Raw genomic sequence first — 23,149 nt, 5'->3', positions numbered from 1 at the left:
GAAATGCTTAAAGGCATGTGAGAATTGAAAGGTGATAAATGATCTAATGCTGGGCCAAGGAATTCAGAGTCAGGAAGGAATTAGGCAGAAGGGACAGAGTTCGGTAAGAAATAGTAGGGGGCGGAGAAAGTTCCGGCACAGGGTACATTCTCTGGGGACACTCCTGAGCTGTCAGCTTTGGAGTGCAAAGAAGCCCCTTCTAAGTGGTCCATTTCGTTTGTCAAGACCCAGAAATAAAAGAAAGGGGTCAAGAGGTCAAGATAGTTGACACCATCCTGGGGCTGACCCTCCCTCTGAGCTAATTAAATTGGTAAAGCAGAGCCCACTGAGATACATTTTTAGTGGTCAAGAGTTAATTACCTGAGTCTTAAAATGAGAAGGGATGCTCAAGTCGGCAGGGCCCAGTCAAATTACAAGACGGAGCCTGTGCGCCAGGAGCTAGTTTCTAGTGGAGCCACAGGGTCTCCAGTGATGGTGCTGAGAGCCCCTTATAAGCCACCAGGCATGCTGCTAAGTGATATTTTAATTAAACCTTAAGTGACATATCTCCTGTCTGTAATTCTGACAGGTTTTTAATTCAGGTCTCATTGCACTCAGACTCTTAATATTCCTTCCTCATTCCCAGTGTGCAGGGCAGGTCTCCATGGCAGAGTTTCTCCCTCCCATCCCAACCCCCGTCCTTGCCACCCTCTTCCACCCCCAACCAGCCCAGAAGGTATCTGCAGCTTAGAGAGGCTTTAACATGGGCCCCTGGAATTGCAAGGCAGGTAAAGGCTGAATTGCAGGCCTAAAAGGAAAGCGAGACTTACAGGTACCTGACTGGACAGACTCAGGTTTGCAGCTGGGGTCTTCTTCTTGCTGCCGGTGCTGTTTGCGTTGTTCCCAGCACTGCTGTTAGAAGTGCTGCTGGTAGAGTTTTTCCTTTTTCTCCGTTTAGTTGTCGGTTGCCTTGTGGGTTCTGCTGCAATATGGAAAATGGAAGGAGGATCAGTTCTGGGGCAACCATCAGGATATTATTCCTTCAATAGCTATTTTTGGAAATTAAAAAGGGTAGCCTCTTTAAAATGTTTCCATTTCTTCTAATTTTGCAAAACATAAAAAGAGAAGGCTGTTGATTTATTTTCAGCACAAAATAAAAATAAGTGCACACTTCTTTTTTTACTTAGGTAAAAAGGTTTGTATTTGATTGTTCTTCCTAATTCTGTATATGTGTCTGTAATCTATTATCGTATTTTGGGGGTGAGCTACAAATGCTACTTTCACAGTTGAATTAAAAATATTATTACCATTACAAAATTTGATAAATTATTTTTCTCTGACTACCTTTTCTTTATAACAGAAGGAGGGCTCTGGGATTCCTAGGGAGTCTTCAAGGTACTAGAGAAACTATAATCTTAAATCAATGAACCTGGGGAACTGCAACATCTACTGGCCAACTGTCAATACTGCAGCTCAGCTCTATTACACCTTGAAATGCTCCAGTGAAAAGAAGAGGAAGCCCCAGTTCTATCAGCTGTGAATCTGAAACTTAGGGATTCTCAAGCTCAGTATAGTTTCCAAGTTCCATGGTTTGGACACTGATGTTTAAAGGATGCTACTTTCAAAGTTCCTGGGGGAAAAAAAGGTCTTAGTATGTTATTGCCAGCATATTAATGAAGGGAAGCTAGATCTTTTCAAGAAAATCCTGTTTAGAAGTAGACAAAAATTTTGGCAATGTCTTACCAGAAGCCCAGGTGCCCATGATAATGTGTGATAAAAGGAATGTTACTTATTTGTTATGTGAGCATTACTCAATGTTTCCATATTCTTAATGTTTTCATAGTCTTAATGTTTTCTATGTCATAACTTTTTATACTCATAGTGACTCTATTGATTAGGTACTTTTATAATCTGCTTTGTAAATGAGAAATCTTCAGAAGCCTTTACAGGCAGTTACTAAAGAAGTTGGAAATGGCATGTAAAAGCATCCTCTGTGCTAACCCTATTCTAGACCCAACTATGTTGGACAGAAGGTAAGCCAGGGCCATATTGGAACTAAAAGTGAGAGGGCCTGTACTATTTTCTCAAAACCCTATGCCACTTCTAATGGGTGATGGGGAAGTTCTCCTTTGTGGCTTGTTTCAAAGACCACTTAATCCACCAAGTTTTCCCTGACTTTTGATGAAGAAAAGGGGATTATGTCCCTATTACATGCCATTTTTTTCTTTCATAAATATTTTGTCTCTTATGTTCAAAGATTTCCATCAAAGGGCTTAATAGCTCTATCCAAAGAGAGTTATAGGTGCTTATTCTGAAGGTTATGGAAACAAGAAATAGAGAAGAAATGAGTAGCACATTCTAAAGTCAGGCAAACACGCAGGTTTCCTCTGATAGGCATCTTCTTCCTTTGACCTCAAGAACTGAAATCTGCTTTTAAAAAAATATCTGTACTTTCTTCATGAAACTTGGGGGCAATATACCTAAATTGCACACCCCGTATTATTCCCATTGGCAGTTGATAGTTGCGAGTCATAAACTTTGGAGACATAAAAACTTATGACATAGGCCTGCTTCATTGATTAAGTATGAGATAGACTTTGGCAAATTACTACTTTAAATTTCAGGCCCCATTATGTAAATGAGAATAACAGTAACTATCTCATAAGGTTATTGTGAGGATTCAGTAAGAGAATGAAGAGAATGAAAGGTTTGTTAGGGCTGGGATTTCTATTTTATTCAATGTGTACACTCAGTGGCTAGAGTGGGACTGGCACCAACTGGGAGCTCATTGAATGAATGACTGAATTAATGAATAGTATATAAATTACATATGCATATGTTAGAAAATATAGGTGCTCAAAGTATTCAGTGAGTGAAATATATTTCTTCCATAAAGCCTTATTAGTTTTGAAAGAGAAAATAAGGCCAATTTAAGCACATTTAATATATTTGGAAAAAAAGTGTTCTAAATGTCAAAAATTCCCCTAAGATGGGGATGCAGCTGTTCCATGTAAACTAATGCTCATTTTCTCAGCTTTCAAAATATGTACTCGGTTAAATATACTATATTCATTTTATGTAAAACCTCTGGCCAATTACCAGCAGAAGGTGACCATTATATTTTGTGATTCAGAAAGCTATGTGCCTCGTGTTAATAATTACTCTTTATAAAAATAACTTTTAGCAAATGGATACATTTGGTTTTATGATCAATGAGGCTCAACATACGCCTGGGAGTAAAAATGTATTAGACAGAAAGACAATGATGACTTGAAGCAGTAATTTCAGAACCCCAGCAGGAGACTATAATATGTAAAGTGCATTCTAGAGATCTGAGGGAGAAGGAATCTTTTATGTATTCTCCTCATGATCAGAATACCCTTTGACATTACATATCTTAAGAAATAGAGCAAAATTTATTTATTTTTCCTGCCTTCTTGCCTGCCTTTCTTCCTTGCTTCTTTCCTTCCTCCATCTCTCCTGCCCTTCCTTCCTTTCTCTATCCTTTCCATAATTTCTATCATTGTTTTTAAAAACAAACAAAATAACAATAGTCCATGGGAAGCCCTCAGTCTTGTCCAGTAGAATGACCACTGGTCTGGAAGACAGGAAAACTTGGTTCTGATTTTGGCTTTGCCAAAGATCTTCTTGGTAACATTAAATAGGTCAATTTATTTCTCTGGGTTTCGGGTCCTAATCTGGCAAGTGGGGAGACTGTAGGTGATACCTAGGATGTGTTCTTTCACAAATTCAGTGTCTCTAAGTCCAAAATCATGGTCAGAATATCCTAATAAACTACTTTTGATAAATGTGTGATCATTTCCTTTTCACATCACTTCATCCTCAGAAAATGCATTTGGAATGAGACCGAAGAACAAGGTCGTACCTGGCGGTGCCACCATCCGCTGCCACTTCTGAAACAAACAGGTCTTCAGGCAGTCTCGTGGACTGAGGTTGTAAGTTTTATGTCTTGACATCAGTTCCTGCATTGGCTCCAGTATTACACACAACTGAAAGGAGTTCAAAGACATTGGCGTTTCACTGCTTGATAATATTATTTGCAATAAATAATATTAACAGCTGGAATCAATTAGAACGCATAAGGATACTTTTCTTTTTTGCCCTGGTTTTGATTTTCTCTATACAAGTTTGCAGGAAAAGAAATGTCATCAACACTTGATAATGCCCACTTAATTTACTATCATTTATATATATTACAGTTGAATGTGATTTATATACACACACACACATACACACATACAGACATACCCACAGACTCATTCCGTACAGACTGCTGGGCGGATATATGTAGCTCTATTCTGAATTCAAATGATTCTCTCTGGTTAAAGAAAAAAGCTCTCTTCCATGGAGCACAGCATGCTCTGATTTCTGCTCTGGTTTCTGCTGTTGTTCTTGTTTGTATAACCACACGCTGTGCATTACAATGCTGGTTTATGTAGATAATGTGACAGTGAAAGCCATCTTTCAAGCTTTGCAGAACAAAGTGGCAACAACAGGTACTTTTTCGATCCTAATTCTTGTAAAGGCCCATGAAGAACACTATTTTATTTTTATTCATGCACTCATTTGTATTTTACACATGATGATAATGTCAGTAACACTCCGGTGTTCGTTCTGCATGGGAGCTTTTTCTGTGGTTCTGCACAGTTGCCTTCTTCCCTTCTTTGGTTGGATTTTTAGCTTTACTTTGGTCCAAGACATCTGATCACAAATATTAATGAATGAAACATGAAGGCAAATTTGTTTAGGATTGCCTTGGACTCTCTTGAATTCTCTCTCAGTTGGAAGCTTATCAGGATACTGCTGCATTGAGAGGACTGTATCTAAGAGGACAAAGCCCACAACTTGGAATGATGCATCCATTTCTGTTGCAATTACAGTGATACAAATATTGGCAGTGCACGGTTCCATTTCAAAAAACATGATTTTATTATGGAAGGTATTGTGCAATCTCTACCTTCATTGGTCCATCCTTTTTATTATCCCCTCCTCTTCTGCCATTCCTCACCTTGAGTATCTCTCTTGAAGCCACACTGCTTTTTGTCCACTGGGTTCCTTCTACCCAGAATTCTTCTCTCCCCTCTTCTTGCCTAATGCCCACTCATTCTTGAACACAAAGTTGCTTCTGTTAGGCCTTCCTCCCTGGGGGATGCACCTCTGACCATGCAGGTTGAGTTGTGTCCTCTCTCAAGTTCTCCCCTAGCACCCAGCCCTTTCTGCTTCATGAGCTTGCTTGCTCATTCACATTTTGCAACCATCTGCTTCCAAGTCTGTATTTTCCACTGGACCTTGAACTATCTGAATGCCAAGACTGTTGCCTTTTATCTCTGTGTTCCTAGGTTTGGCTCAAATGAATGGATGCATTTAAGGAGTGATTCTTGGAAAGATGGGGGGATCTTCCTATGTCGATGTTCCTCAAAGTATGAGTTAAAGACTACTTCCATCAAATGCATTGATTATTTAAAATATAGACTTCCAGGCCCTGTGCTTTCTCTTTCACTGGGTCAAGAGGTGAGCCCTGAATCTGCATTTTTAAAAAGCATACTCCCATCTAATTCAGATAAATACTACTAAAGTTCGAGATCCATTTCCTCCATATGATGGGCTTTAGGATAGACCCATATAGACAGCAAGGCAGACACATAGTCCCTAGGGTTTCCAGCTTGAATTCCACTCACTTTTCACCTCTTCTGGCTTTCATAGGCACTTCTTCTTGTTAGTCTAAGCATGATCATCAAAATTATCTTCAGCTAGAATAAATCCTCAGCTCTTTTTACCTATCAGTGATCTGAACTTTGTCAAAACCACTAACCCCACTTAATGGCCATCTGCAATCCCCTTCCCTTTGTAGTTTCTCTGGAAGAAGAGAATAAGATTCAAAACTTGAGCTACCCCAACAGTGTGAGCTAAGAGACAAAGCCACTCAATGCTTCTGAATGAGGCTGCAAAATAATGAGATCTGTTTAGTGAGGATGCATCTTCCATCTTGTCTATCTTCTTGCTGACTTTAGAGTCCTTTTTAAAACCTAACATGCTAGTAAGGAAAAAAAACCTGTGAAAGAGGGGGTATTCTTGTGCAATTAACTCCGTACCCCAACTGTGTACACTCTGTGTTTGTAAGGCTCCATTAAGGATTCTTTGCTGGAAATCGAAGTATGTGTAAGCTGTGGACAACCTCAATCTCCCCAGCCTCTGATGATCACCAGACCAAATGGAGAGGAGGATTCCACAATCATCTTTACAAATAGAGATAAGAATGGATTATCCATCAAAGAAGAACCACAGCTAGATTCTGACAGGGTCAGTAGATGTTTGCATCCATTATTAAGCTAGGATAGTATGAAAAGCTTTCAGAGAAATTCTAAGGACTGGGCAAACATTTGTTTTAATTAAAAAAAAAGTTAAAAAGATTTTCAAACTATTCCCTTTCATCCATTCCCCATTCTTGAGAAATGAGCTTACCAAGGATATAAAGTTACAAAATACATGGTGGAGTAGAACAAGAATGGACTTTTAAGCCGAGAGGTCAATGTATGGATTTGGACTTTGTCACTAGGTGCACATTCACCCCTGGGCAAACCACTTAATAATGCAGTACCTCAGTTTCACCTGCAAAACAGTACCCACTTGTATATTGTGAGAATTCGTGATAATATGCCCTACACATAAGAGTTCATAAACAGTTGGCATTATGATTATGTATTAGTAAGGACGGTGCAGACTGCAAAACAAACCACATTTCTCCTACTTTAAATCAACCAGCATTTACTGAGCTTCCTCCTAAGCGTCAGGCACTCTGCTTAGGTGCTGGTGACAGAATGATGAAATAACACAATCTATGCCCTCTACGAGTATGAGTATTCAGCCGTCTTAAAAATGGTTTATGCATATTTTTAAAAACCACCCTGTATTTACACTTCAAGCATCTTAGGAAATCGCCTCTTTCTGCAGCAAGTATTTTCATTATATGACAAGTTGCATGGCAAAGACGGCCAGTGCGTTCCTAGAGAGGGCTGTCAGCAACGTGCACGCTAGGACCCGGGAGAGCTAGCTGCCTTTAACGTGAAAACCCATCTGCTTACTATGTATTCCTTTTTGCAGGTGACTTTTCTCTCCGGGTTTGGGTAACACTCTTTTCAGGTGCTAATTGTCAGGATTTATCCCTTCCCCTTTAATGTAAAAAATTCCTTCCCATCGCTGTACCCCTCCCCGAAGGAGTTTGCATCTCTGAATACTAATCAGGAGTCCCCAAAGCCATTTTCCTTCCAGTGGCAGGTTCCCCAGGTGGAAAGAGCAGCCTTCCCTTTATTCACGAATGCAAAGGAGGCTTCGGCAGAAAGCAGAGCTGCCTTAGCCTTGCTGGGCTGTGTGCTGTAGGTGGCAGAACTGACTCAGACAAGAGCTTGCCTTCTCCGGCAGCATGCCAGTGTGTCTTGGCAAGAGCAAGGGCCTGGGGCGTTATGAAATGAGATCGGCAAGATGGCTGGGGGAGTGGATCCTTGCAGTCACTAGTTAAATCCTTCTGGAGCCCGGATTCCTATTCTCCCTGAGGTCTCAGACCCCTTTGAGAATCCGCTGAAGGCTGTGCAGCCTGTCTTTCAAATTTTGTACACACTATCTGGGGGGTTTATGAACTCTCTTCTACCTTCACCCATTGGCTCCAGGTACAGAGTTCCCTGTTTGTGGTAAGTGTGAACCAGGCTGCAATATACATGCTTCTCCCCACCCTACACACACACACACACAACACACACACATACACTATGCAAATGCATATTAATGGAGTTCAGCATAATAACACAGGGTCCTTTGGTTCTGCAGACAAAGTTTATCTGCAAAGTTGGGCCTATCAACAAAGTTCCTGGTGGACCAGTTCCTCTGAGAACCTGAAAAAAAAAGGCAGCTTTCTTGCCATATCTGCAGCCACCTGCTTGCAGGGCTGCAATGCCGTTTGATCTCCTGGGGTGCTGGGAGGACACCAGGAGGAATCTTGAGGCACTGTGCAAAGGGGTGGGTGCCAACAAGGTCCTTGATCTCTGTTTAAATACGAAGCCCCTAAACTTGTAGTCCCCGCCAAGTCCACTTGGGATGGCAAAGGAAGCCACTGGCCATCCTAGCAAAGCTCCAAGGATACTGTTTTGCAGGGTCAGTGAGAGTTTTAAGTGGGGCTTTATCCCACTGTGCTGCTGACTTCATTTTTGGGGATTCCAGCCATTGGGATTATCCTTTGGGGGCAGAGCCCAAACCTGTAACCACAACAGTGACTTGCTGAGTGAATGAAAGGATGGATGAGTGGAAGAATGGATGAATGGATGGATAATATGTAGTCTGACCAAATTTATAGCAGAGAGTCATTTGCTAAAGGTGGACAAATCGGGCATTGTCCTTAGAAGTGATGCGTTTGTCCATCTGATAGATAACCAACTGCTTCTTCTGCATAGAAGACTTTGCACAAATGTATGTGCATATGCCCAATGCCTACATGCCCTGGCCAGGCAGGAAGATCTTAGCTCAGTCCCAGCACGCTTGCCTTTTCATAGTAGCAAAGGGCTTAGCAAATGTAGACTCTAAGGTGTTTTGCTTTACTTTGTCTTCATCTGGCATTTTTCCCGGAGGAGCTGGGTTCTCCTTAGCTGCACCATCAGGCTAACTCTTTTTGCTCATCTCCTTGCTGGAACCCGAACCCAGAAATAGGTGGGTCTTGTCATAGTTTGTAGGCTCTGGCCTACAGAAAAGATGATGCCTTGGGGTGGGCATTGGGCTGACTCTCAAACCTGGGTCCTGTCTACTGCCAACCTTTTAACTCAATCTTTTCTGTATGATGATGCCATCTGCTGAGCCTGAGCCACCCACTCTTTTCATAGAGGTTTGTCCTGAGTTACTTTGACAATGCCAGCTCAGGCCTTTGCTCATGTTGTTCTTGCCAGAAGACCTCTTGCCCTCTTTTCCAGTCATCTTAACCAGAGGTCGGTGAGCTACAGCCTGTGGACTACATGCGGCCGTGCTTCTGGATTGTTGATAGCTGCTTTTGCATTACAACTAGAGATGAATAGTTGTGACAGAGTCTATATGGGCCACAAACCTGAAAATATTTACTATCTGGCTTTTCATGAAAGGTTGCTGATCTCTGTTCTCAACCAGTGCTATTCTGAGGAGGAAGTCCACAAACTGTTACATTCCCATGACAGGATGAGGAGCTTAAAGCAGAGCGTTATTCAGTTCCACTGCTTCCTTCCTTGAGAAAGTCTTGTATCAAAAAAACTGTCAGATGAACTAAACAATGTGCCCAATAATGTAGTTGATTCACACTCCACAGAAGCTCCTTTTCTTGCTGTGATTCACTGCTGAGTTTGCAGTCTGGCACTGGTTGCAAACTACATGTGAGTCACACCACTGTGACTGTTAATGTCCTCCAGGGTCCAGCTCAAGTCTCACAATCATCTCTGACCATCCCCACCTGCAACGGACTCTTGCTTCTTTAGCACTTCTTACTAATCTACGTATATCCCAGCACTTCTATTTGCATTCGCAAGTTTTCTTTCTTGTAGATGTGTTTCATCTCCTTTAGCTCTAACCAACCATATTTTACTTTTTTCTCCCTTCTATTTAACACAGTATTAGGCATATTCAAATATTTGTTGAGTCGTAACTTAATAATCACTGAGGAGTATCTAACCTATGTCTGCCACTGGAGTAGGTACCTAACATATATTATATATTATTAACCCTCACTAGCTCTAGGCTCACTTTTACAGGTGAGGAAACTCAGACTCAAAGCCATTAAGTCACCCAGAGCTGACAGTAAAAGTGTGATTCTTATGATGTGTCCAAGGTTATACAACCATTTGAAGGGCAGAGAAGAGGTTCATAGTCAAGTTTGCCTAATTCCAATGCTGTGTCTAATTCCAACTGCTGTTGTCTACTCCTCTGAATGTGAGTGGTTTAAATTGCTGCTAAAATACCAAGTTCAGAGGCTCTCACTGTCTTTGTATTGCTTCTTGCAAATAGTATTGGCCTGTATGCAAAGAAGATGGGTGATACATGAGGGGTGCAGGCTTTGGAATCAGACATATCTGGGTTCAAACCCCCAAGTCTGCCATTTAACAGCTGTGTATTCTTGGTCAAACATTCCAGCTTCTCTGGATCTTAGTTCCTTCAAACTGAATGGGGATAATATTTATCTCTGATGGCTGCAACACCATACGTACATTTTTAATGCAAAGTCTAGAACAAGGTCAGTGCTCAAGAGAGAAGTTGGTATTATGATCAACAGTGATCGCATCATGGCCCAGTGCCACTGAGCCAGGGGACCAATGTGTGATATGCCTGGTGAGCCACCCTGTGCACTAGTCCGCTGGCCTCCCTGACTTGGGGGTCACTGAATACAGTGTTCCAAGGGATGGTAATCAAGCCAACGGTACATGGCATTTTAGTAGCTAATGTCTCTGATAATAACCCATTTTTGGAATTCAGTGGCAAATACAAATGTTCAAATCCACAAACCAGTTCTTTTTTTTTTTTCCCTCCCAGTAACTTACTCCTCTGTCTAAATCTGAATTAGAAAGATATCAGAGGGTGGGACGATTAAGAAATAAACTCTTATCTAATGGTGAAGGAGTATCTCTAATTAAGAAACACATCACAAAAAGAGATGTTAAAACAATAGAAAAATAACAGAATCTTAAAAGGAAAACAAAACAAGCAGATAATTCCACCTAGAAACAGATAAGAATGAACAACAGGCATCCACATGAGTAAACCCCACTCTGCCTCAGAGAATAAAAACAAGAGGGAGAGGGAAATGCTTTCCATAGAAGCCATGTAATTCCAAAGCATCAGATTATGATTTGGGTTTATTTCCTGATAGGATTAACAGTAGATTGGTTGTCAAATTCGAGATATCCTTTCTTTACATCTGAAGATTCAACCAGGGGAGGCTTTGCCTCTTCTCAATTGTTTTGCAAATTGATCACTGGAGGAAGTCCTGGTACTCGGCCCGAGAGACTGGCAGCCCTCTCCTCGCTCAGGAAGGCGGGTGGTGCAGCAGACAGAGCTGGTGTGCATATAGCAGCTGCTCCTGTGGGTGGGGAGGGCCCATCGTTCTTCCACAGTGAACAGGCCATGGATGCACATTTCTATGCCCTGATCTCAATTTTGAGGCTGCCAGGAAGGGCATCTAGGCATGATCTCTGCTGCTTTTCTGCAGAGGAGCTGGGGCTGTTTTCCTGAGCTGCAGAGCCCCCCATCAAACTAGCCAAGCTCATAGTCTCTGCTGCACTGTGAGGCCAAAGAAAAGACAGTCCAAGGCCCCTGAAGTACATTCTCTTTTCTTCCTATCGCATGGAGTTAATTTCCCCCCATGTCATTTGTGTGCGCGTCCCCTTCTGTAGTGCTCCAGTTATGTGCCGGTTGGCTCTGATACCCACGTCTTCCTTCCAGCTCTGCACCGTAGGGGACAGACCCCTGCATACTACTTCCCGGCTGTTTTGCCAGCTGGCTTCGCGGGAGGTTTGGCCAGTTGGAGGCACCAGGGGACATCAAACTGAAGTGGGTTGAGTTCATTTCCCAGAGCCACCATTACAAAGTACCACAAACTAGAGGATGTAAACCACCAGGAAATGTATTCTTTCTCCGTTCTGGAGGCTAGAGGTCCAAAATCAAGTGTTGGCGGGGCTGGGCTCTAGGAAAGAATCCTTCTTCGCCTCTTCCAGCTTCTGTTGACTTTGGCCGTCTTGGTGTTCCTTGGCTTAGTCTCTGCCTCCGTCGTCACGTGGCCATTTCCCCTGTGTCTCTGTGCATTCCTCTTACAAGAGCACTGGTGATTGGATTTCCAAATAAGGTCAGATCCTGAGTTTCCAGGTGTACGTGAAGTTTTGAGGGGCACTATTCAACCTACTACAATGGGTAAAGAAGTAAATGAGGGTACTTCGGTCCTTTTTGGTTCAGATGGTCTCTCCAACAGCTGTCACCATAGGTCCACTATGGTCCTAGCATCTTCCAGGTGGCCTGACAGTAACACCACTTGCCTTTGTCCCCAGGGGTGGCAGCTGCTCATCTTAGGGTTCCCTCTTCTTCCTCCGGTTGCTTTTCCAGCTCCAACACCTTCATAAATATTTGCCATATTAAGTTTCCTCTATTAAATTACCCAGTGTGGGCTTCGTTTTCCTGGATAGATTCTGATTGACACTCATGGCTTGTAAGAAATTAGGCAATATTTAAAAGATGAAGGATTTCGGGTGTAGGGAGGCATCATATGTAGCAGTCAGGCATGCAAATTTGGCTTGGGTTCAGATTCCAGCTGCTTAATAACTGAGTGAGCTTGGTGAGTTACTCAGTCTCCTGGTGTTTCAGTTTCTTCATCAGCAAAGTTGGAATAACAACACTCCCTAATTAATTGGGTTGTTCAAAGAAACAAGAAACCCATTCAAAGGACGTGTGCAGGTCCCAGCATATGAGTGTGCTCTCTGTGTGTTCACTATGAACATAACCAAGGCGAGGGGCAGGGGTTTCATGGGAGACATTCACCCAGCACCAAGCAACAGGTCTAATGTTTGCAGAATGAATGAGCGCTTGAACACAGGAGCATGACAGAATGGAAAACAAAAACAACTAGGTGATTAGACATCAGAAAATAAGTCGTATGTCGCTTCATCTCCTTTGTAATTGTAGTGACTTGGGTACCAGAGATGCAGTGGTGAGTATGGCAGGCAATGCCTTCCTCGCTTGAAGTTTACTGTCTAGATGAGAGACGGGTGATAAACAAGAATTCCAAATGGGCTGGATATCATAAATGAGAGGGCAAGGGACGTCAGGGAAGGTTGTCAGGAGGAACTGATCTTTAAGTTGAGACCTAAAAAATGACTTAGGAGTCAGCCAGGTGAAAGAGAAGACAGCTAAGGACAAAGGTTGGAGCAGACGTCTCTGGCAGAGCATTGGAAACCAGCACATATTGGGATTAGAGGGTGAGCTACCGTGGAGAGGCAGGCAGCGGCGCCATGTGTCAAGGTCTCAGTTTCTGGTGCACAGCAAAGCTAAGAGGTGCAACGGCTGCAGGCAAAAGCATTCTGTGCATGATGAGCTGTCCGCAAATACCATTAAGATGGGCACTGAAATCAGAAATATCATACTGTTTTTCTTTCATTCATGTTTCCTGAGCATGAGAAAAGCGTCACTGACATTTTGATGTGTTTGGATACACAAAAGCACAAAACATCCCCAAAGGCAAACATTGGCAGCTTAGAGTCTCAGGCTGTGGCGACCGGCCCCCAGCTGAGCGTGGTTCATCACAGCCCTGGGAGCATCCACACTGGTCCACGCTGTCCTTCCCTGGGAACAGGTAGCTTGTGTAACATGTTGGTTATTTCTCCCAGGGACCTAAGAGACTGCATTGCAGGGAGGTAACATTTAAACACTAGCATTTCAAATGCAGCTGTATAATCTTAATACTGTAAGGGAATCTGGATATGGTTCTTGGGAGCTGTCAGTGACAGTTACTAGGAACACGACTATCTTGTTTGTAATTATAATCCTTCCTGAACATTAACTGCATGGTTATGTCTGCCTCCTGCCCTGAGGTAAATACCCACATGACTGTTAAATATAGCTTTGTGTTCTGGGGTTTGGGTCAGCATCCCATGGCTGCTGTTTGGGAGGGTTTTTGGGTTATGTGCAGAGTGGGGACATGGACTTCTTTCTGTTGGCTGTGTTTAGAATGCCTGCCTGCTTCTCAGGAGCTTCTGCCAGGCAACAGCCCTGCAGCTCCACTGGGACACAAAGCAAGGAGCGATTTGTCAGTAATGCTGAGCTCAGCTGCTCCATTGCCCCCGCCGGCCCCCATCACTGCGCGCCTACGAAGTCTTGTACCAGCAGTGTTTCCCCTCCCAGGAATAGAAGGGAGATTGGTGAAAAGCAGGAGCCATGTTGGCAGTGGACATGCTCTGTGAGAGTGGAGTCGGCAGAGCATGGGATTCATTCATTCATTTATTCACTCACTCATCACATATTTACGGAATGCCCACTCTTGTGCCCACTCGTGTGCCCACTCTTTTGTCCTAGGTGCTGGGGATGTAAACAGACAGAAATGAAGGGAATCACTTCTCTGATGGAACTACATTCCTGAGAAGGAGACAGATAAATAAATTAAATAAGCACAAGAGATATGTTAGTGATGAGTTCCAAAGAGAAAAAAGAAAGTGGGGAAAGGAGATACTGAAATATTGGAGTCGGGAGGGCAGAACATGTGGGTACTTTGCCTAAGGTCACTGAGCTAGGAGGAACAGTGGCTCTGCAGAGATGTCCACGTCCTCATCCCTTGAACTTGTGAATATGTCTGGTTTCACAGCAAAGGGACTTGAAGTTGTTATCAGCTGATCTTGAGAAAGAGAGATCGGTCTGGATTTTCCAGGTGGGTCCAATGTAATCACCAGAGTATTTGAAAGTAGAAGAGGGTAGAAGAGGGAGTCAAGATGATGACATCATGAGAAGGACTTGGCCTGATGCTGCTGCCCTTGAAGATGGAAGGGGCCATGAGCCAAGGAAGGTGGGCGGCCTCTGGAAGATGGACGGATAAGGACACATCTTCTCCGGAACCGGCCTTGCTGGTAGCTTGCTTAATGCACAATGAGATATGTGGCCAACTTCTGATCTGCTATAAGACAGTAAATTTGTGTTGTTTTAAGTCTCTACCTTTGTGGTAATGTGTCTTGGCATCAACAAAAAGCTTATAACAGTTGCCCAGAAGGCAACATCTGAGTGAAGATCTGTGATGAGGTGACCGTATTTGGCAAATGAAGATATAGAATGGCCAGTTACATTTGAATTTCAGACAATAAGTAACAATTTATTAAAGTAATACATATAATAACAACTTGTTCATTGTGTTTCTGATACTTTAATGTAATTGGGCATCCTGTATTTTTTCTGGCAATCCTGATCTTTGGGGATGTTAGAAAGTGATGTATTTGGGGGGAAAACTTTCTAGGCAGAAGGAATGGCATTCTGAGCAGAGGGAACAGCAAGGACAAAGGCCTGAGAGCTTTGAGAAACATCTAGGAGAGGATTCTGGTTGCAGAGAAGAGAACTGGAAGAACAGCAGGAGAAGATGAGTTCAGAGAGGCTGTGAGGACCTGGATCAGGAAGGTCATACGGAGGATGCTGGCTTTCTGTCTGAGTGAAATGGGGAAACATAGAACTCGATGCTGTGCCATTTGCCATCAGAACCATAAAGGTGTAGGGAGACATGAGGACTTTCAGAGGAAGAAGTGGTTCAGAAGAAATCTGAAGGCTATAAGGGTGTCTGTCAAGGATGGGGAAAGAACAGAAGTGTGGGGACCTCATGGAGGCAAAGACACTATTTCCAAAGCCCAATTTTACTCTGGAACACACGTGTTAGGGAACGCAGGAAGGAGAATGCCATTCCACTGTTTACTCCAGTTAATTAAGAGCAGCAGAGTCTAAATCAGGATTTAAGGAAGCCATATTTCAACTCTCAAACACATCAAGGTTTCTTGAAAAAATTTCAAGAAGGAAGAAAACCATAGTTACAAAACTCTTTCAGCAGCTTGTTAATGAATCTCTCAGTACCTCTAGTCATGACTAGCCCTGGTGGGCACTGGGCACTGGGCAGTGGGCTCTGTGCCACTCATGGGTTCTCACTGCATTCCCCCTGAGACTAGCATTAACTACACAGAGAACAGATGAAGAAAGGGAGACCAGAGAGACTGGGGAACCTGTCCAAGGTCACACAGCCTTCAAGGACTCACTGGCTTCAACTTCCTCACACTTAGCCCCCGCAGTGAGGCAGCTACTCCCCCTCCTTAATTTCTTGCTCACACTTGCTCACACAGCTCCATTATCCTGCATCATGATGAGCTGAACATATGCCTGCTTCCCTATGTGATTGGGTTCTGGTGGCAAGGAACGTTGTCCACCTTTACATCACCAGAAAGGGACACTTAGTAGCAAGCAGGACAACAAACTGATGCTAAATGAATAAATGGATCGATGAGGGAAATGTCCTCTCTGAGTCTCAACTGCAGACACTGCGGGGGAAAAAGTGTGCTGAGGCCAGGCCGCAGGTAGAGTGGGACCCTGTTCATCCACCCTCAGCAGCACCGGATTAGGCACTGAGGGTCTTGCTTTGCTACTTTATCTCGGGGGTTACATGAAAACTTGAACGTGCATCACTTCTGATTTCACTGTGCTTATTTTCACATGTAGAGAATTAAAGTTGAGTGTTCTTCCTCCATGTGTTTCTTTCATTGTTTTCCTGTTATTTTCTGTGCTTTGAGAGCATCCCCTAGTCACTAGGTCCTTGATGCAAGATCTATAGATGATCGAAAATATGGTCCTGTTCTAGCCTTTGAATTGGTACAATATCCTGAGGCTTCAGCCTCCACTCTTTCTAGGGGTGTGCGTTTGTGTGTAAGAGAGTTTTATGGTCGACTTCTTCCTGACCTTGCCTTCTTCTGGCATCGAATCCCTGGATGTGAGAAAGAATGGGTCTGTGGGGCTCTCTGATGACAGCAAGGAGCTGGGGGTGGGTGTCTTCATTGGAATTGTCTGGTCCCATTGGCAGAACTGACATGAGCACCTTCCAGCAAGAAACAAGAATACACAACTACCAGTTCACTCTAGGCTACTATTTGGACAATGTTGCAGATTCTTAAATTATTTATAAAGCAGTGAGCAGATATCCCAAGACTCCTAACATCACAGAAATTTGAAAGCTAGGAATACTCTTGGACATTTTATAGCAGTGGAGACTAAAGCTCATGAAGTTTGAGAGATACTTCCTGACCTCACACTGCTGAGTTGGGGTCAGCCCAGGAACTGTGTTCTTCTCTCCTCTTGCTTGCAGTCTGTCCTTTTCACCACACCATGACACCTGATAAAGTGTTCCCCTTTCTAAACTGGACATTTTCTTTCAGTTAGGTCTAGTCTCAGCTCTCTTAGGTAGTGGTTGACTCTCTTATGGCATGCAGGACTTTCTGTTTGGCAATGCTGTTATGTCTGGGCAAATCTCAGTTTGCCCACTAGCGGAGGTGAGTTCCCCAAGGGCACCCTACAAGTGGCATCTATCTCCATGTCCCTCAGAACCTGAGGCAGAACCTAATGCCCTAAGTCCCGAAGAGGTGCCAGATCATTTCTGGCTTAAGGACACATATTCATCTGGTATGAACTCAGACATGTGGTCATCACATAGCTCCACTGTTTTGGAATTTTTTGCATGATAAAGCTTATTTTGAAAGCCTAGAGAACCTTTCCAAGATTGCAAATTCCCTTTTATCCATAGCAAAACTCTAAGTTTGCTTTTTCTTGAATTTGACCCACCTGAGCCAGCACAAAGAATCCTAAAAATGCCACTTACAATTTTAGGGGACTGGCACACAACTAGTTGCTCTGTTACCCCATCTGAATGTCACAATGACTCTATGTATTATTATCCTTATTTTACAGATGAGCAGTCTGAGGCTTAGAGGGATTTAAGTGACTCACCATTCATAAATTACCACATTATCTGCATAATGACATTATGGATTAGGTCTGATTATTCCCTTTGCAAAGGATACCACCAAATTTCTAGAGAAGCTAAATGCATTGTCTCCAGACCCATAGCTAAAAAGTAACAAAGCCAGATTTGAGCATAACTCCTTTTAATTCTATACCCAGAAAGGTGCTGAGCAGATAGCAGGTGCTCAATTAACATCTCCTGTAGAAATGGCTTATTCCAAAGCTGCCCTCTACTACTGCGAAGTTGTTATCTCCTCCTTTGGTACATGGTTTTGAAATTGAGGGTGATTAAAAAGCATCCTGCCATGTCCTCTTTCCTCAGGCCGGCCTGGGCTGCCCAGTCCCTCTGGCACTTCCCTGCTAACCCTTGGATCCTGGTGCTATCTTTAGGAAGCAGCCTAGGAAATGACACTTTCCTGTCATCTGTGTGAAGTTTTGCTGTCTTGTGTGAAGTTGCAGAATGCCATTTCCTTCCTCTTAATTTCTCCAAAAGGCAAACAACACATTATTCAGGAGTTCTGCGTCAAATCCTAACACCTGATACATCTGATATGCAAACTGTTCACTTTTCTATTTGTGCAGCAATGAGACTTTATCGCTCCTGCTGTTCTTCATTCCGATTGTGAAATGCATCCCCGTCACTCTTCACCTGTGTCCTCAGCACTCCCGCAGGTTCACACAGCTTCTCAAACACTATTTGTCTTGTTCAAGTTCTTCTGGGTCCAAAATAAATCATGGATTTAGAGAAATCATCACTGTGTCACCCATACTTGAGTGCTGGCATGGCAAAGGAGATGGACAGACACATTCAAACCAGGGATGTAATTTAGGAAAACCTTACTAGTGGAATAATTTTTATCTAGGAATATTCTGTACAGAAGCTCCCAAAAGGGATGTAATTTTACAAGGCATCATATAAAGAAATATGCAAACCAATTGCTTTTTCTTTGACACTTTGCAGTTCAAACTGATGGGGGAAAGCAGGATAAGACCTAAGATGAGTAAACACAGTTTCCATTTAGGAATAAGAGGCTCTAATAAAGGCTGTTTCTGAGGTTTCATTCTAGCTTAGCATGATCATGTTGTGCACTAAGAATAGACAGATTATGCATAGCTAGGGTTCTGGTGGCAAAAAATCTTCTCTCTCCATTTTCCTTTTTAATTTTATTCCTTTAATTTTCTGTATTCCAAAATGTAAGGTTTCAGGAGAACAACAATTATGGATTTCAGGCCTCGAAGTGTTTTTTCCAGGTACACATGCACACACCCTTCCATGTCTCTTTACCACAGCTGAAGCAGAAATGCAGTGTTCTTCACAGAACTGATGCTATTTTTAGACTGAACTGTAGGAAGTCTGCAGCATTAATAAGTGGACAAGAAGCACAGACCCACAGCACATGGTAAAATGCCAACGCAAAAGCTAGTTTGGCCTTTAGCCAATGAGCTGTGATTAGATGTTGCAGTAATGAAAGTAAAACACCACTCACAAAGGAATGATTAATAAGCTGACAAACTTCCAGGCATTTATTTCCTATTCTTTAATGTCAGTTATATTAATACTAGCATATCTTCAACTTTATTAATGAAGTCTCACAACCTGGTATTTTTTGGTGTGCTCATGGAGGGCTTCTTAAATCACGTGCAAATTATTTGGAGAGGTAAACATTTGATACACATTGCTTTTTCTGTCTGTCACCCTAATAGACCAGGTCTGTTTATTTGTTTGCATGACAGCTCACACTGAACAATAACTGTTATGTTTCCCCAATCCCAATGCTGGAGGAAACCTTCTCTGACAGAAGGATTAGCATCTAGTGGTAGCTGATCCTAAATGGGCCACTTAGGGTGACATCCTAGGTCATGTTTGTTTCTGGGAAGTTCTGTCCCTCATTGTGGCAAGCTGCTCCCTCTGTGTGTCAATATGACAATCCTTGGATGTCAACTACTTCCTTTGGAGGGAGCCAGTCAATAGCCACCATTCCCCCTCTGGGATAGACATGATCTCAGTCATCTTGGAGGATGGAGTAAAATGAGGAATTATGGGATGCTCCAGTTTGTCTGGGGTTTTCCCGGATTTTAGAACCAGAAATCTCACATTCCAGAAGCCCTTCACTCCCATTCAGAAGAGACTGGCTGGCTGCCCTTCAGGGAAGACTCATGACCTTGGTCCTGAGGGAAGCCTGGGAAGGGCCTGGGCTTTATTGCAGCTGGGCCATCACAGCTGTGTGACTCTGCAGAAGCTTTGACATCCTCAAGCCACGGTCTTACCAAACGGGGTAATAACGCCTCGTCTTTAGGTTGTTAGGAGGTTTAAATAAGCTAAGGCATTTAAGTTGTAGAACACAGGGCCCTCCCCTGCACCTGCCAACACCCCACATCTGAAGTTGGAAACCATTCCTGTCTGCAAAAATGGAAATAATAGCAGCTACCTCAGGACTCTGAGGAGACAAGGCAGCATCTTGTGTGTGGAAGCATCTGCATGCTCAAGAAATAGTACCTTGAGAGCCCAGGACAGTGGGCTCCAAAAGTGGTTTGTGATGGGCTCTCAGGAGTGGGTTTTAAAGAAGTGACAGTCAATGGCAGAGTCAAATCACGTCCTCTAAGGCCTTCCCCTCCTTTTGACTTTGAACTTGGTTTTACTATTGTCCATAAAGCTGCCACTTCTCCCAAGCGAGCAAGACTTAGATAGAGGAAGCCAGCCTCCTGCACATCAACTTAACATCACCAGTGACGTCACCCTGGCTGGATAGATGGCTGTGTGTGTAAAAGACCTTGACATCCAATAAAATTCCATTTTGGGGTGACATAAAACAGCAATTATGGGAAAGTCAACATTTTTAATTAAATGTATTCAAAGCGAGTACAGATTAATGCATCTAAGCAAGAGAGTATTTAATGCTTACAGGCCAGCTCATGCCTACTGAAGCAAAAATCTCACTGCCAGCAAAGCTTTTAGGTATTGATGTTTCCTGCATTAATAATACTCTAAACTGCATTCACCACAATATAATCAGTAACACAATTCTTATCATACAGCACGCAAGGACTCCGCATTATTAGTTACACCGATACAGCCTTGTGTTGACTGCCATGCTCTAATTTTAGCTTTCAAGGTAAACAATCCTAAATTTGGGGGTGGGAAGCCTTGTAGGGAGCAATGCCCCGTGCACAGTTCATGTCTTCCTGGTGATCACGCAGCGCCTTGCGGCACCTCTTTAAAGCCCAAGCTTGAGTGAATCTGGCTGTGCTCTCAAATTTTGTACATCGTAAAAATATGATTAATGTCCTAGCAGTGTTTTTCTACCTCAGAATCCATCTCAAGACCTCTAGGACATCATGATACTTTCGTATGGATGAGATGAGCACTTTAGTTAGGGTCTTAGAAACCTTACACCTTGGTTAGGGTCTTAGCTTGGCCGCTTTGGGCTGGCTTTGTGGGAAGCTTCACCCCTAGTACTGGGAAGTTCTGGGACAAGGGACATGTACTTTCCATCACTGATGGTTCTGCTGAAGGCCTGTGCTAGCCCTGAGTAAGGAAACACAAGGTTGAAGCACAGAGCTTGCTTATTTCTATTCCTCAAACAGCCAGAAGGGTGTCCGTTTTCATGTACCGTACCTTCACATACACTATTTTTGGTCATTTAAAACATAACTTTTCCCATTTGATAGATGGAAGATGATATGGAATTGTTAGTTTCATTTTCCAGTGTGAAAATCTTTATCTTTAAGAGCGCAGCTCAGCTGAAATCCCACCAAGGAGGATGTTAGACCCAGAAAGGACTAGGACTGATTCAGATGAAGCTTCCAGAAGGCTTCCCTCAGCGCTCTCCACCTACCCTCATGTTACACCGCTTCCCTCAAAAAGATCTGCCTGACACTCCTGTTTCCCTTGAGATCAGAACAGCCAAAATGGGTGTTCCTGTGCCAGAATCTAGCACCTTATTGTTTTCCTATTGCTTACATTAGATTCAAATAAATAATAAAAGAAAAAGAGTGCTTTTCAATGATCTACAAGCAACTAGATGGATATTAGGACATTCCTGGTGATGCCAAAATAAATAGGTACTGTTCTCTAACGTAGAGGACCTCAAATCCTGATGAGGAAGATGGACAAAGTAAATAAGAAATTATGGTTTGGTGTGAGAAGCTAGAAACATAAATAAGATCCACATATGACTCATAAAGGGCTTATCCTGCCCACCTACTCCTCCTTACAATGTGTGAGCATGTTAAGAACAGCAGTGGCCCTCATTCTGACTCTCTGATCTGAGCCAGAAGGAAGAGAATCATTTTGGCTGGAGCCCTACCAACTGAGTGAAACCCCAGTGGGGCCTGGCTCACAAAGCTCTGGCCCCTGTGAACATTCAGGGCTGGCTTGGCAGGAATTCTTTGGCTCTGAGAAGGGAGTTATTCTCTTTTCTGCATGATCCCCAAAGAGGGAGGTCCACTGAACTAGGTTTCAAATGTGAAAAGGAATTTGCCAGGCAAAAAGAAGGAAAAGTCATGTGCAGATGTATAGAAGCATTGAGGGGGTTGTATATTTGGGGAGCATCTGGTATTACTGGGGGGAGGACTGGCAGGAAATGAATCCTGGGCTTGAAAAATTTGTATTATCAATGAATTGATATTTAATGTATTTTGCAGATATTAATTCACATGAGGCAAAGAATAAAAAAATCCAAGGTTGACTGTAAGTTTAGGAAAACATACAGAATGCATGAAAATTAAGCAACTCTTCTTTGCTGTAGGACTTCTCAGAGCCTTCAGCTGAAATCCCAGGAGGACACAAGATTTCCAAACCTACACTAGGTTGGACCAGTTTTTGGCAAATCAAAAATGCCATTTTTGTAGACAAAAAACAGACAAACAGTGGTCATTTTGTATGATTCAACTTACCAAGCTCTTTGATCAGGACTTCTGTTTGGACAACAGTCTATAAAATGTGAATATGAGTATTTTTCCAAACCAGAACACTATGGCCATCAAGGAGGAAATGTGTGTCCTATTTTCTTATATACCATCCCCATTTCCAGACTAGTAGTAGTTTAATAAAAACTTTTAAAATCAGGTAAAATTTGATGACCTTTTCTACAAAACAAGCGGACCTACCTACAGATAGCCGAAATATTTCCAGATCATTCCTTATAGGCCCAGGGGTACAGCCTGCAAACTGGCTCAGCAGCCAGCCCTAAGTCAAGGGACTCGCCTTGGATGTTTGCCATGTCAGCCTGCCTCACCCCATCCTAGAGTCCAGAGCTAAATTATACACTAGGTAATATGATAAAATGAGAAATAATCGTAGCAAATCTGTTGTTGGGCTTTATGCTAGTCTCAATTCTCCCCAAAGTCACGTGTGACTTTCATTTTTGACAGCTTAAAAGAAGGCAAGTTATTTCTCTAGCTCTGTTCATTACACTGGACTGTTCCACGCATTTCGGGTGAGGGGCCTGGTGAGCTGGCTGCTGTGATTGAGTGAGGGGAGGGCGGGAGTGACAGGCAGTTCTAAAAAGAAAATCATTTGGATGACCATTTAGGAAAGAAACAGAGGATTTTCACGGGCAGGAGAGACCTTCAACGTGATCTGATGTGACATATAAGGCTGGATGGCACTGAGGGGCTGGATGACCCGAGCAATGGC

The 23,149-nt window shown here is 43.0% G+C and overlaps 1 protein-coding gene across 14 annotated transcripts in view; it reads right to left on the bottom strand.

The window, feature by feature from the left end:
- LDB2 (LIM domain binding 2) overlaps positions 1–23,149 on the bottom strand; it is a 354,862-nt gene that overhangs the window by 6,089 nt on the left and 325,624 nt on the right. For 6 of the 14 annotated variants that reach the window (XM_017678768.3, XM_017678767.3, XM_017678766.3 and 3 more), the window contains exons 6-7: positions 3,866–3,989; positions 810–961 (exon numbers count right to left, since the gene is read on the bottom strand). In XM_017678768.3, the coding sequence (XP_017534257.1) occupies positions 810–961; positions 3,866–3,989 (276 nt within the window). The remainder of the gene's footprint in view (positions 1–809; positions 962–3,865; positions 3,990–23,149) is intronic. The other 8 variants (XM_017678771.3, XM_017678773.3, XM_017678775.3 and 5 more) reach the window with 3 other exon arrangements.

This window comes from Manis javanica, chromosome 5, assembly GCF_040802235.1.
Source record: "Manis javanica isolate MJ-LG chromosome 5, MJ_LKY, whole genome shotgun sequence".
In the NCBI taxonomy this organism is placed as follows: domain Eukaryota; kingdom Metazoa; phylum Chordata; class Mammalia; order Pholidota; family Manidae; genus Manis; species Manis javanica.
The sequence above is the reverse complement of the archived record's forward strand: the minus strand, read 5'-3'. Positions and strand labels throughout refer to the sequence as shown.